At 45.4% G+C, this 13,468-nt stretch overlaps 1 protein-coding gene across 3 annotated transcripts in view; it reads left to right on the top strand.

Moving 5' to 3' along the window:
- Positions 1 to 13,468, top strand: part of LOC121585197 (calmodulin-regulated spectrin-associated protein 1-B) — a 44,064-nt gene that overhangs the window by 14,605 nt on the left and 15,991 nt on the right. For 2 of the 3 annotated variants that reach the window (XM_041901624.2, XM_041901622.2), the window contains exons 4-7: positions 10,804 to 10,965; positions 11,158 to 11,238; positions 11,658 to 11,690; positions 13,237 to 13,378. In XM_041901624.2, coding sequence (XP_041757558.1) covers positions 10,804 to 10,965; positions 11,158 to 11,238; positions 11,658 to 11,690; positions 13,237 to 13,378 — 418 coding nt within the window. The remainder of the gene's footprint in view (positions 1 to 10,803; positions 10,966 to 11,157; positions 11,239 to 11,657; positions 11,691 to 13,236; positions 13,379 to 13,468) is intronic. The other variant, XM_041901623.2, reaches the window with a different exon arrangement.

Here is a 13,468-nt window from a genome sequence, read left to right as displayed (position 1 = left end):
CAGGTACCAGTACTGTCTGTATCAGTATCCCTTCCTGCTGTAGGCCTACTCTTATCTCTGCTGATTTAACCAATGAAAGTAGCCATTGTTCTGTTCTCTCTATCAAACTATGGCATCTCTCTACAGCCCTAAGCCTCTAACACTGGAATACCTCATCTACTAGATCTTGGCAAACAGCCTTTAACCCCAGGTCTTTGACCTCTAGTCTTTGTTCTTGAGACAATACTTTCTCATCATAGTATTCCAGCTTAATTTACATGTGGATCATTTGTTTGACCTATTAAATTGGTTCCAGACCATTTGGCTGCTTCCTTATCGTTGGCTGCCTTTCGACTAGATTTGACTAAGATTCATGTCCATATAAAGTCGTTGTCTATTTGTTGTACATTCACAACAAAGCTTTTGGCCCATTCTGGTTCTTTAGGTCATTAGTTTGAAGTGAACACTGATTCAGTTGGTCTTGTTTGGTAATCATGTTCTCACAGCTGGCTGGAGAAAGGGTAACAGGCCTCTCCGTGGGGAGGGTTGAGAGCAGTGTTGAGTTAGGCCTAATATGAGCTAAATGACCTAGTGGGGTTCTTCCTGTCCTGCGCTACCTTTTACACTCTCCTGTAGTGTACCCTTGTCCCTAACAGAGCCATTTTCCATGTTGTCTGGTCAATATGGAAAGTCTGGTGCAGCAGTTGCATAATGATTGATGGAACATTTTAGCACTCTATCCTGTCTCCTATCTCATGTAGCCTAGTTCTCATGAAGCTCAAAGCTTCTCCTTTATGACTTTAAAATCTGTGACTGGTATTTTTGATTGGGCTTGTACTGCGCTGCAGTCTAGATGAATTCCTGAGATGGCACAGGAAGGTGAATGTTTTGACACATGTCACCCTGCTGATGTGTATCAGGGCAGGAAGCACAGATTTGGACTACTGACCAATGGAAACATCTCCAACTAGCTTTGTGGAATGAACACCACTCCCTCCATGCATGTTATGTTGAATTGAATACATTACACCAGTATTTCCTTTCATAAGAGATCCAATAATATCTGTTTCACTGAAAGCACTTACAGTACCAACACCGTTGTTCGGCGGCTTTTAAACATTCTATCCTGTCGTTGCCATGGAGACCCGCGTCGTAGCTGAGGCTGCTTCGTTCTGGTACGTGACTAGTCAAGTGTGTGTCTCTAAGACTAGGTTGATAGAGGCTGACTTATAATCCAACCAAGGCGCTATGTAAGCAGCCAGACACAAATGCTTAAAGTCTGAAATCCTCCTGAGCAGAGAGAAGTGTTTTATCTTTGATAGACTAGGCAGGTCTGTGTAAGGGTTGAGAACCTCCCGGGTTGCTGAGTTGGCAAGGAGGTGTTTCCATGGCAACACCAGTGTTCTTCCTCCACTCCTCATGTGCAGTCCCTGGGTTCTCTGTGTGTGTGAGGAGGCTGAAGAAATTCGTCTTGGCCCCGAAGACCCTCACAAACCTCTACAGATGCACCATTGAAAGCATCCTGTCACTACTGCACCGTCCGCAACCGCAGGTCTCTTCAGAGGGTGGTGCGGGCAGCCCAATGCATCAACTGGGGCACACTGCCTGCCTTTCAGGACATCTACAGCACCTGGTGTCACAGCAAGGCCAAGAAGATCATCAAGGACCTCAGCCTCCTGAGCCACGGCCTGTTCACCCCACTACTATCTAGAAGGCAGAGACGGTACAGGTGCATCACAGCTGGACCTGAGAGACCGAAAAACTGCTTCTATCTCCAGGCCATCAGACTGTTAAATAGACACCACTAGCCGGCCTCCGCCCAGTACCCTGCCCTGAACTTTAGTCACTGTTACTAGCCGGCTACCACCCAGTACTCAACCCTTCACCTTAAACTGCTGCCTTATGTACTTAGTCATTGAACACTGGTCACTTTAATAATGCTTACATACTGTTTTACCCACTTCATATGTATTCAAGTCAAGGCTCATACTATATAACTACTGCTGTACACACCCTTTCTATTCATATACTGTCCATAATGTCTATACACACCATCATATACATATATTTTGCTCGTTCTAATAATTCAATATTAATTTGTGTGTTAGGTATTACTGCAATGAACATAAGCATTTTGCTACACCTGCGAAAACATCTGCAAAATATGTGTATGCGACCAATAAAATGAAATTTGAGAGAGAGAGATACCTGCTCTGCCTCCTGTTTGACTCCTGCTGCCTAGCAGCTGGGGCTAATAAAACAGCAGTGTACCATCTCCTGGGTCTACTCAGACGGGTTGGAAGAAAGGCATTGTCTTTGTGAGGGAGAGCGCGAGAGACGGGAGACTTGAAAGTCAGCTTGGGGCAAAATAACAGTAGTAGTCCATCCATGTTCTCCTGGGTTCCTTTCTTTTAGACAGGTCTGGGGAAGGGGCACGGCAGGGTTTGTGTGTATGTCTGGCATATTCATTGTCTCCTAACACTAGCACATGAGTCAGGCTATGCTGTTTATGCTAGTATTATTTAACTCAATGTTTTTTTGCTTAGATACAGTGTCCTGAGGACATTGTAGTTACTCCACAATACTACCCTAATTGACAGGGAAAAGAAGGAAGCCTGTACAGAAGTATTCCAAAACATGCATCCTTTTTGCAACAAGGCACTAAAGTAATACTGCAAAAAATTTGGCAAAGCAATTAACTTTTTGTCCTGAATGCAAAGTGTTATGTTTGGGGCATATCCAATACAAACATTACTAAGTACCACGCTCCATATTTAAAAATAAAATCAAGCTTTATTTATACAGCACATGTCAGACATGGAATGCAACGCAATGTTCTTCACAGGAAAAAAAACGAATAATGAAAATAAAAACAAATTTAGTACACAACAAACAAACAAAATAACAATACATTTTAGTCATTTAGCAGACGCTCTTATCCAGAGCGACTTACAGTTAGTGAGTGCATACATTATTTATATTTTTCATACAGGCCCCCCGTGGGAATCGAAACCACAACCCTGGCGTTGCAAACGCCATGCTCTACCAACTGAGCTACATCCCTGCCGGCCATTCCCTCCCCTACCCTGGACAACGCTGGGCCAATTGTGGGCCGCCCCATGGGTCTCCCGGTCGCGGCCGGCTACGACAGAGCCTGGATTCGAACCAGGATCGATCTCTAGTGGCACAGCTAGCACTGCGATGTAGTGCCTTAGACCACTGCACCACTCGGGAGGATGTGTGTTAATAACTGAACAGAGAAAAAAAAAAAAAAGCTAAAGCTAAAAAGGTGTGTTAAGATCTCTCTTAAATATGTCCACAGTTTTGGCCACCCTCAGGTTCTCTGGCAGGCTATTCCAGAGGCTGGGGCATAATAACTAAAGGCTGCCGCCATGCCTCTTGTTCCTAGGCTTTGGGATAGTTAAAAGGCCAGTGCCAGAGGACCGGAGGGACCTACTGGGTACTTAACTGAAAAGCATGTCTGACGTGTTGGGGTACACAATCGTGGATTGATTTTAAAAACCAATAGAAGAATCTTTAAATTAATTCTAAAACTTACAGGCAGCCACTTCAGAGACCTTAAAACCCGTCTGGTCTTGGTCAGTACCCCTGCTGCAACATTTTGTATGTTTTGCAGTTGACCAATGGCTTTCTTTGGTAGACAAGACAGGAGAGCATTACAGTAGTCATGCCTGCTTGTAATAAAAACATGGATGAGCCTCTCTGTATCAGCCTGAGAGAGAAACGGCCTACCTTGGCAATGTTCCTCAGGTGGTAAAACGCTATTTTGGTCACATTCCTATTGTGTGATTGGAAATTGAGTTCAGAATCTAAAATGACAACTAGGTTTTTTTACCTGGTGTTTTATCTTTAATGCCCGAGAAATAAAATGTACAGACAGATTCTCTGTGCTTTGGCTCCAACAATAAGTACCTCAGTCTTGTCCTGATTTATCTGGAGGAAGTTGTGAGCCAGTCAAGTTTTTAAATCACTAATTCAGTCTAATAATCTATCCGTGGAGCTAAAATCCTCTGACACAGAAATGTAAAGTTGTTTATCGTCTTTTTAGCAGTAAAAATCATTGCTGTGCGTTCTGATAACGCTGTCAATGGGTAACGTAGATAAACTGAACAGGACTGGACCGCAAATCGAACCTTGTGGAATGCCACGTGATATGTATTTTCTCAGAGTTATGTTCACCAAGGATGACAAACTCTCGACCGGTTAAATGGGTCCTAAATTAATTTAGAACTGGACCGGAAAGGCCATCCCACCTCTTCAGTCTGTCCAGATGGACATCATGGTCAACCGTGTCGAATGCAGCACTTAAATAAATCCATAGTGCCTTTGCGTGTTAGGCTAGGGCACGTATAATCAAACTTTTCATCAGGTCTTGCTTGACTGATACCCAGCCTAATGTTTATCTTATCTCTGAAATATGCCACAAACGCATCACATTTAGATGTGGAGGAAAGTTCACATAGGTTTGCGGGGGTAGGATTTATTAGGCCATCAATGGTCGAGAAGAGCGCTCTCGAATTATTCTGATTATTAGTGATCAAGTTAGAAAAATGAGCCCCTCTGGCATTACATTTTTAGTCATTTAGCAGACGCTCTTATCCAAATCGACGTACAGTTAGTGAGTGCATATATTTTCATACTGGCCCCCCATGGGAATCGAACCCACAACCCTGGCGTCGCAAACGCCATGCTCTACCAACTGAGCTGTAGAGGGGCTTGTTATATATGCCAAGTTGCTCTCTCAGAATATCATAATGGACCTGGAACTTTCTCCACTTCCGCTCTGCCTTTCTGCAATTTCTCTTCCAAGGAGCTCTCTGTTTGGATGTGGCCTTTTTCAACCTTACCGGAGCTATGGCATCAATGGTTGCCCTTAATTTGCTATTAAAGTTGTCAACTAAATCATCACAAGAAGAAGACAGAATAGGTGATGAGTATTGTTCATACTCAATAAAATCTGTAGCAACTTCAGATGTGAGTTAGCGTTTCTTAATAATGTGTTCAGTATTACCCTGTGCTATGGGCAACAAGGTAGTAAAAAATACACAGTGGTGATCAGATAAAGCAACATCAACAATAGAGGATATGTCTATAGAAAGCCTCTTGGTAATAATCAGGTCCAGAGTATGGCTGCGGTTATTGGTGGGCCTAGTAACATGTTGGATAAAGTCCATAGAGCTCAAAAGATTCAGAAATGGCCTTGGAGTCAGTCTCTTTGTCAACATGAATATTAAATCGCCCAACACAATGATTTTATCATAGTTCTTAAGGACAATAGATAATAGTTCAGAGAAATCAGTAAAGAAAGTGGGGCAGTGCATAATTATTCTCTTCCCTGTGCTAGCGAGTGTGTTTAAATTTTTTTAATGTTCCTCAGATCACCTAAAGCGAAGGTAGTTTAAACCTGTGTGAGTGAAGATGGTGTCCATATTGGAGTAGTTTGCCAGAACTGTGGGCAGGAGGGAGGTGATGTCATGGACACGGGCTCCTGGGTGACAGTGGACCTTGGTCGGTCCGCAGACCGTAGGCAGGCCAACATCTCTCACCATCAAGCTGCCCACAATGATGGTGGTCGTGAAGAAATCCGATGGGGAAGGAAGATGAAGAGGGGGTGCGGGATGGGACTGCCTCCGGCAGGGGGGATGGCGGCTTCGAGCCAGGCTAGCCTGACTCTTTGCATCAGCAGATGGCGTCGGAAACCCCAGAAAGGTGGAGGATGGCCCAAGACCCTTCTGTCTTGAGTTGGCGACCTGCTGGACTGTGGTGACCGTGGGGGAGGGTGCCACTGGACAGCCACTGGGTCGTGCTATACACCCAGGATCCGTGCTGACTCCCGGGGCTGGTAGGTACTTCTCAAGTGGGCAAAGCTGTTGGATAGCTGGATCGGATCTTCTCGGATAGATGAAGGTGGCCAGACTGCCTCCCCTATCTCCTACGCCTTGCGAGTGTACAGTCTCCCAAGGGCTGCCGAGTTGAACTTAACATCTGTGCATTGGTTTGGGACAGATCAACGCCACCCGACTCATCGACAGCTTTGCTATAGGAGGCATTTAAAACTAAGATTTGGTTTGCCTGGGTTACAGCAAGGGCAGTTTACTTAGAAAGCAGGTTATCCTTTTCTCGCAGCCGAGCTAACAGACGGAGGATCTCTTCCCTAAGCTGCTTGATGGTGGTGCATTTAGGGCAGACAAATCTCTGTCAATTTTCCAGTTGCACCTTATCCTTCATCTTGTGATTGTAATTTCTGCCCAGCGGTGGATAAAAACACTGGTTGGCTAGCACTGCTAGCGTTAGCCTGCTCCTTTTTTGTGGTGGCTAGCAGCTAACTGCTAAGCACAGGCAAAATCCTAGAGGAAAGCCTGGTTCAACTTGCTTTCCACCAGACACTGGGAGATGAATTCACCTTTCAGCAGGACAATAACCTAAAACACAATGCCACATCTACAATGGAGTTGCTTACCAAGAAGACAGTGAATATTCCTGAAAGGCCAAGTTACAAGTTCAAGTAGATGTAAGTAAAAACTATGTCAAGACTTGTAAATGGTTATCTAGCAATGATCAACAACCAATTTGACAGAGCTTGAAGACTTTTGAAAAAAATAATGGTCAAATATAGTACAAACCAGTTGTGCAATGCTCTTAGAGAATTATCCCGAAAGACTCACCGCTGTAATCGCTGCCAAAAGTGATTCTAATATGTATTGGCTCAGGGGTGTGAATACTTAGTGCTTCCGGAAAGTATTCAGACCCCTTCACTTTTTCCACATTTTGTTATGTTACAGCCTTGTTCTAAAATTGATACCCCATAATGACAAAGTGAAAACAGGTTTTTATAAATGTTTGCAAATTTATAAAAAATCAAATACCTTATTTACATAAGTATTCAGACCCTTTGCTATGAGACTCGAAATTGAGCTCAGGTGCATCCTGTTTCCATGTATCATCCTTGAGATGTTTCTACAACTTGATTGGAGTCCACCTGTGGTAAATTCAATTGATTGGACATGATTTGGAAAGGCACACATCTGTCTATATAAGGTCCCACAGTTGACAGTACATGTCTGAGCAAAAACCACGCCATGAGGTTGAAGGAATTGTCCGTGGAGCTCAGAGACAGGATTCTGTCGAGGCACAGATCTGGGGAAGGGTACCAAAACATTTCTGCAGCATTGAAGGTCCCCAAGAACACAGTGGCCTCCATCATTCTTAAATGGAAGAAGTTTGGAACCACCAAGACTTTTCCTAGAGCTGGCTGCCCGGCCAAACTGAGCAATCGGGGGAGAAGGGCCTTGGTCAGGGAGGTGACCAAGAACCCGAAAGTCACTCTGACAGAGCTCCAGAGTTCCTCTGTGGAGATGGGACAACCTTCCAGAAGGACAACGATCTCTGCAGAACTCCACCAATCAGGCCTTTATGGTAGAGTGGCCAGACGGAAGCCACTCCTCAGTAAAAGGCACATGACAGCCCGCTTGGAGTTTGCCAAAAGGCACCTAAAGGACTCTGACCATGAGAAACAATTATCTGGTCTGATGAAACCAAGATTGAACTCTTTGGCCTGAATGCAAACCGTCACGTCTGGAGGAAACCAGGCACCGCTCATCGCCGATACCATCCCTATTGTGAAGCATGGTGACTAGTCAGGATCGAGGGAAAGATGAACGGAGCAAAGTACAGAGAGATCCTTTATGAAAACCTGCTCCAGAGCGCTCAGGACCTCAGACTGGGGCAAAGGTTCACCTTCCAACAGGACAACGACCCTAAGCAGCCAAGTCTCTGAATGTCCTTGAGTGTCCCAGCCTGAGCCCGGATTTGAACCCGATCGAACATCTCTGGAGAGACCTAAAAATAGCTGTGCAGCGACGCTCCCCATCCAACCTGATAGAGCTTGAGAGGATCTGCAGAGAAGAATGCAAGAAACTCCCCAAATACAGGTGTGCCAAGACTCGAGGCTGTAATTGCTGCCAAAGGTGCTTCGACAATGTACTGAGTAAAGGGTCTGAATACTTGTGATATTTCAGTTTCTTATTTTTAAAACATTTGCAAAAATGTCTAAAAACGTGTTTTTGCTTTGTCGTTATGGGGTATTGTGTGAAGATTGCTGAGGGGGAAATAAATATTTTATCCATTTTTAGAATAAGTCTGTAACATAATAAAATGTGGAATAAGTGAAGGGGTCTGAATACTTTCCCGAATGCACTGTATATACATAAGATTTCTGTATTTTTAATTTTCAATACATTTGCAAAAAGTTCTAAAAACATGTTTTCACTTTGTCATTATGGGGGATTGTGTGTAAATGGGTGACTTTTTGAATAAGTCAAGGGGTATGAATACTTTCTGAAGGCACTGTACGTACAACAGTGTGTTTTGGGTCAGACTTGCTCTAACTAGCTAGGCTACTGTGCTTAGCACCATGGCACACCTAGATGCTAAGGTCACATTTCAGGGAATTATACTCACTCCTGTGTCAAGGCAATAACGTTAGTTCACACATTGCATTGAGGTCTACACAGAGCCAGTTACACTACATGGCCAAAAGTAGTGGATTCGGCTATTTCAGCCACACCCATTGCTAACAGGTGTATAAAATCGAGCACACAGCCATGTAATCTTCATGGACAATTATTGGCAGTAGAATTGCCCGTACTAAAGAGCTCAGACTTTCAACGCGGCACCGTCATAGTATGCCACCTTTCCAACAAGTCAGTTCGTCAAATTTCTGCCCTGTTACAGTTTCCCCGGTCAACTCTGTGCTGTTATTGTGAAGTAAAACGTCTAGGAGCAACAACGGCTCAGACGCGTCGTGGTAGGCCACACAATCTCACAGAACGGGACTGCTGAAGCCCGTAGCGCGTTAAAAATGTCTGTCCTTGGTTGCAACACTCACTACCGAGTTTCGATCTGGCTTTGGAAGCAACGTCAGCACAAGAACTGTTCGTCGGGAGCTTCTTGAAATGGGTTTCCATGGCTGAGCAGCTGCACATAAGCCTAAGATCACCATACGCAATGCAATGTGGTGTGATGCTCACCGCCATTGGACTGTGGAGCAGTGTAAACACGTTCTCTGGAACACTACCTGGCAGTCCGACAGACAAATCTGGGTTTGGCGGTTGACAGGAGAACACTACCTGCCCAACTGCATAGTGTCAACTGTAAAGTTTGGTGGAGGAGAAATAATGGTCTGGGGCTGTTTTTATGTTTCGGGCTAGGCCCCTTAGTTCCAGTGAAGGGACATCTTAATGCTAAAGCATTTAATGACATTCTAGACGATTCTGTGCATCCAAATTTGTGGCAACAGTTTGGGGAAGGCCCTTTCCTGTTTCAGCATGACAATGCCCCGGGGCACAAAGCGACGTCCATACAGAAATGGTTTGTCGATCGGTGTGGAAGAACTTGACTGGCCTGCACAGAGCCCTGACCTCAACCCCATCGAACACCTTTGGGGTGAATTGGAACGCCGACTGCGAGCCAAGCCTAATCGCCCAACATCAGTGCCCGACCTCACTAATGCTCGTGTCTGAATGGAAGCAAGTCCCCGCAAGAATGTTCCAACATCTAGTGGAAACCCTTCCAGAAGAGTGGAGGCTGTTATAGCAACAAAGGGGGGACCAACTCCATATTAAGGCACATGATTTTGGAATGAGATGTTCGACGAGCAGGTGTCCACATACTTGTGGCCATGTAGTGTATATGACTGGGCCTTAATACTGGGGTCTAATTGAGTAGCAGTATTTGGATATCTCACTGCTCAAAAATCCCTAATAAGCTGTTCTATGCCCTAATGTGTTATCTCTGTCCCCCTGGGAGAGGTATTAAGGCTGATTGTTTGGACAGAGACATAGTGTGTTGGGAGGGATTCCTTCCTCTGTCTTTATTGCGTTAGAATAATCTAAGTTACGTCAGTGTGTCAGAGGTCAGGTGAGATTGTCACTCTGTGTGTTGGCTGGTTCAGGAGATGGTGGTGAAACAAAGCCATGGCCAAGGTTATTTATTTTTAGGATTGTCCAGTCATTCCTTAGAGATTCTCTGGTACTTTTGTATACTTTGTAGCCAGTAGTTCTGAAAGTAGCGCTCAAGGGCAAAAAGTGGTCCCCGAAAATTGCTTACTATGTCACCTGTGCACCACGTCATTGCGCTCTCTCTCTCGCTCTTCTGTGTGTATCTTGCTAGCTGTCACCCAAATGGCAAGGGGCTAAAGCTCATTGGCTGGAACTCGAATTGCTAGGGGGCTGGCCCAGGTGGGGGAAAATGTCGGGAAAATGACACCACACAGCTTCCAGTAAACATTTGCTTTCAAACTAGGGATTTCGTGGCTAATTGAGGTAAGACTGTAATTCTGCTCATAGATGATGCAAGTATGAACCACATTGACACATCCAGCCCAAAGTTCTGGAGCGTGTCTTGAATTAGACTTATGTGCCCATGTCCTCATGTGCCCACATGCCCCTGATTTTAGTTTTTCCCACCCATCACCATCACATGCCCATAATCGATGCCCTGATGGACCTGCTGTTTTCCATCCCTCTCCCCTCACACACTGAGTGCCCTGTGCCCATAGTCCATGCCCTGATTTTGGTATAACGGGATTGTTGTTCTGGCTCGTCCTTCCCCCACACAGTGCCAACATACCCATGATTGATCAATACCCTAGTGTTTTCTGAACTGACCTAGACCTATGCATCCCTCGCTCCCCCTCCATCTACCGGAGTTCTCACATGCCCCTACGATGACCTACCTTTACACAGTGTGTGTGTGTGTGTGTGTGTGTTTTCTGACCTAATCTGTGCCATCGTTTCCCTCCAGAGTGCCCACATGCCGATGGTTGATGCCCTGATGATGGCCTACACGGTGGAGATGATCAGCATAGAGAAGGTGGTGGCCTGCGTTAAACGCTTCTCCACCTTCAGCGCCTCCAAGGAGCTGCCCTTTGACCTGGAGGACGCCATGGTCTTCTGGATCAACAAGGTATGGTGGGGAATACACAAACATATATTTGCCACACACACACAATATTAAAAGAGTGGTGGGGTCTGTTTGTCTGTCTTTGTGTGTGTGTAACATACAGGTTCTTATTTTAGTTGTCTATCAGCAGCTGTGAGCTTGAGACGTTCAGAAAATAGAGGTTTAAGAACTGAGTGATTGTTGCTTTTGTTGCAGGTGAACCTGAAGATGAGGGAGATCACAGAGAGAGAGCTTAAAGTCAAGCATCACCCGCTGGAGTCTCCCAATCACCAGAAGGTAAGGCTGGAGCAGCACAGCGCTCTCATTGCACTACCCTAGATAGAAGATGAGGAAACTGAAGTGCTTGAGGCAAAATGGCCCCCATGGAGCTTGCTGCTCTTGATGGATCATCAGTCTCTAGACTCCAGTCCACACATCCCGGGCACATTCCAAGAATAATTGCTGTTGTAAAACCAATTTATTTGTATTGATGCAGGTTAGTCTCATCGACATAACAATATCTATTTTCCAAGAGAGACCTGGTCCAAGTCAACAGAGCTCTTCATCTCCTGCCATTTGGGGTTGAACCCTGATTGACCTCTGTTCTCTCAACCCTTAACCCGGAAGCAGATCTAATCCTGTCTGACCTTTGACCTTTCTGCTCCTATTCTGTCTGTCTCCTCCTCCCCCCTCCCCCTCTCCTGCTACTTGGATAGTCTCCCTCCAAATGGTATTGGAAACTAGTACCTGTAAGTTGGCTGCTAGTAGTCCCCCCTCCTCTTCTCCCTTTTGCACGCATAGTTCTGTCTCTATGTGCACACGCACCACACCACCATGGCTCATCCAAGCCCATTCTGTGCTGCTTGTAGCCAGTGAGTCAGCCAGCCAGTGGGACAAGGCAGGTGGTTTTGTTATTTTATTTTGAGTTGAATGTCACACACTGTTGTCTAGTCCGGTGGTTTTGGATATTTGGTGAAAATGTTTATTTTGGGTGAACAATGTTTTTTTTGCGTTTCATTTCAAACTGCTGCAAACTGGAGTCATAATGGCTTGTGCGAAAGTCAGTGTGTGTGAGAAACAGAAAATGTGTGTGTTGATTGAGAGCGAGAGAAAGCTATGTATCTATCCATCGCTCAGCTCTTGCTTTCCTTCTTTGCTGGCTGAGATGTTGATGCCATTTCCACCTGTGGCAGCAACCTCTACCATGCCCACACCTCCTATGCTGTCTGTCTGCTATACCCATGTGGTCTCTCCCTGGCCTCTCACAGTGTCCTTCTTACACTCTCTGCTGTCTGTGCGTCTCAGTCTGATTTCATGCATGCCCACTGCATGCTGGAACCAGAGGAGCTGGAGCTGTCCACAGTGGTACACTTACAGTAGGCCTCCTTACTGTAGATGTCCCTGCCTCCCTAGAGATCTGGAACCTTCTAGTCATCTTTTTCTCTGGTTTCTCTGACTTGTCACTCTAGTTAGGCCTACCCATGTAGAATTAGCTACTTCCCAATTCAATATTAGTGTGTGTTGTTTTATGGTATTTACACTTGAATAATTCCCCCCATAAGATTTGTATAGTCAGATTGCAGGGTGAGTTGTATTATTTGTTACTACTGTGGCCAAGTTGTGATTACACTGTGTGAGGCCTATGGATTGTGGTCCATTTAGTATCCTTTATTAAATGTTCAGTCTGTAGTCCTTGTATTTGGTTGATGGTTGGAGTTTAGTTTGGTTAATCATTAAGTGAATGTAGTATGGTTCAGGCTGTTCAGCTAGTCCTGGCCAGTAGACTACGGCATTGATGAATACAATAGGCTAGCTTAGGGTTTTTTCCACAACACAGTTAGCCAGCAGAAGTGGGCCAGTGATTCCCATGTGACCCTCTTCTGAATGCCAGTGGCCTGGTTTGACTGTGGGGACAGTGACACCGCATTCACAGAGAGGTTTGTGAGGGTTGGTGGCAGACCAACCATTGCTCCATGTCACTGCTCTATTGGGCCACTCCACCCATCTCCACCCTCACACAGACAGGTTGGGGCTTATTCAGGGAGTGCCACTAAATGAATTCCGATAGGAATGCATTGTCTAGACTGCACATGATTCTGTTTTATTCAACAGGGAATCGTGTCTGCTTTTGTCATTACATTTCTATCTACTCTTGTCATTATATTTCTATCTGCAACCTTATAAACATTGCCCTCCACTGAATAAGCCCAAGGCTGTATGGTAGGACTATAATAACTCAGCCCATCTCTATGGCTGGAGCCCCTCTGACTCTCTCTCCCTCCCCCTGGTGGTCAGGTGCGGTACCGCAGGGAGCACACATCGGGGCGCCAGTTGCCCTTCTTCCCCCTACTGGAGGACCTGATGAGGGACGTGTGTGATGGAGCCGCACTCCTCACTGTGGTCCACTACTACTGCCCCGACCTCATGAAGCTTGACGGTAGGACATCCCACTCCACAAACTTAGGTTAATCATTAGATATGTTGAATTACTTCGATTGTCAGAGGTAGCCTATGCAATTTGTTTCCC

Source organism: Coregonus clupeaformis, chromosome 16 (assembly GCF_020615455.1).
Source record: "Coregonus clupeaformis isolate EN_2021a chromosome 16, ASM2061545v1, whole genome shotgun sequence".
Lineage (NCBI taxonomy): Eukaryota > Metazoa > Chordata > Actinopteri > Salmoniformes > Salmonidae > Coregonus > Coregonus clupeaformis.
Note: the sequence above shows the minus strand (reverse complement) of the source record. Positions and strands in the feature narration are given on the sequence as shown.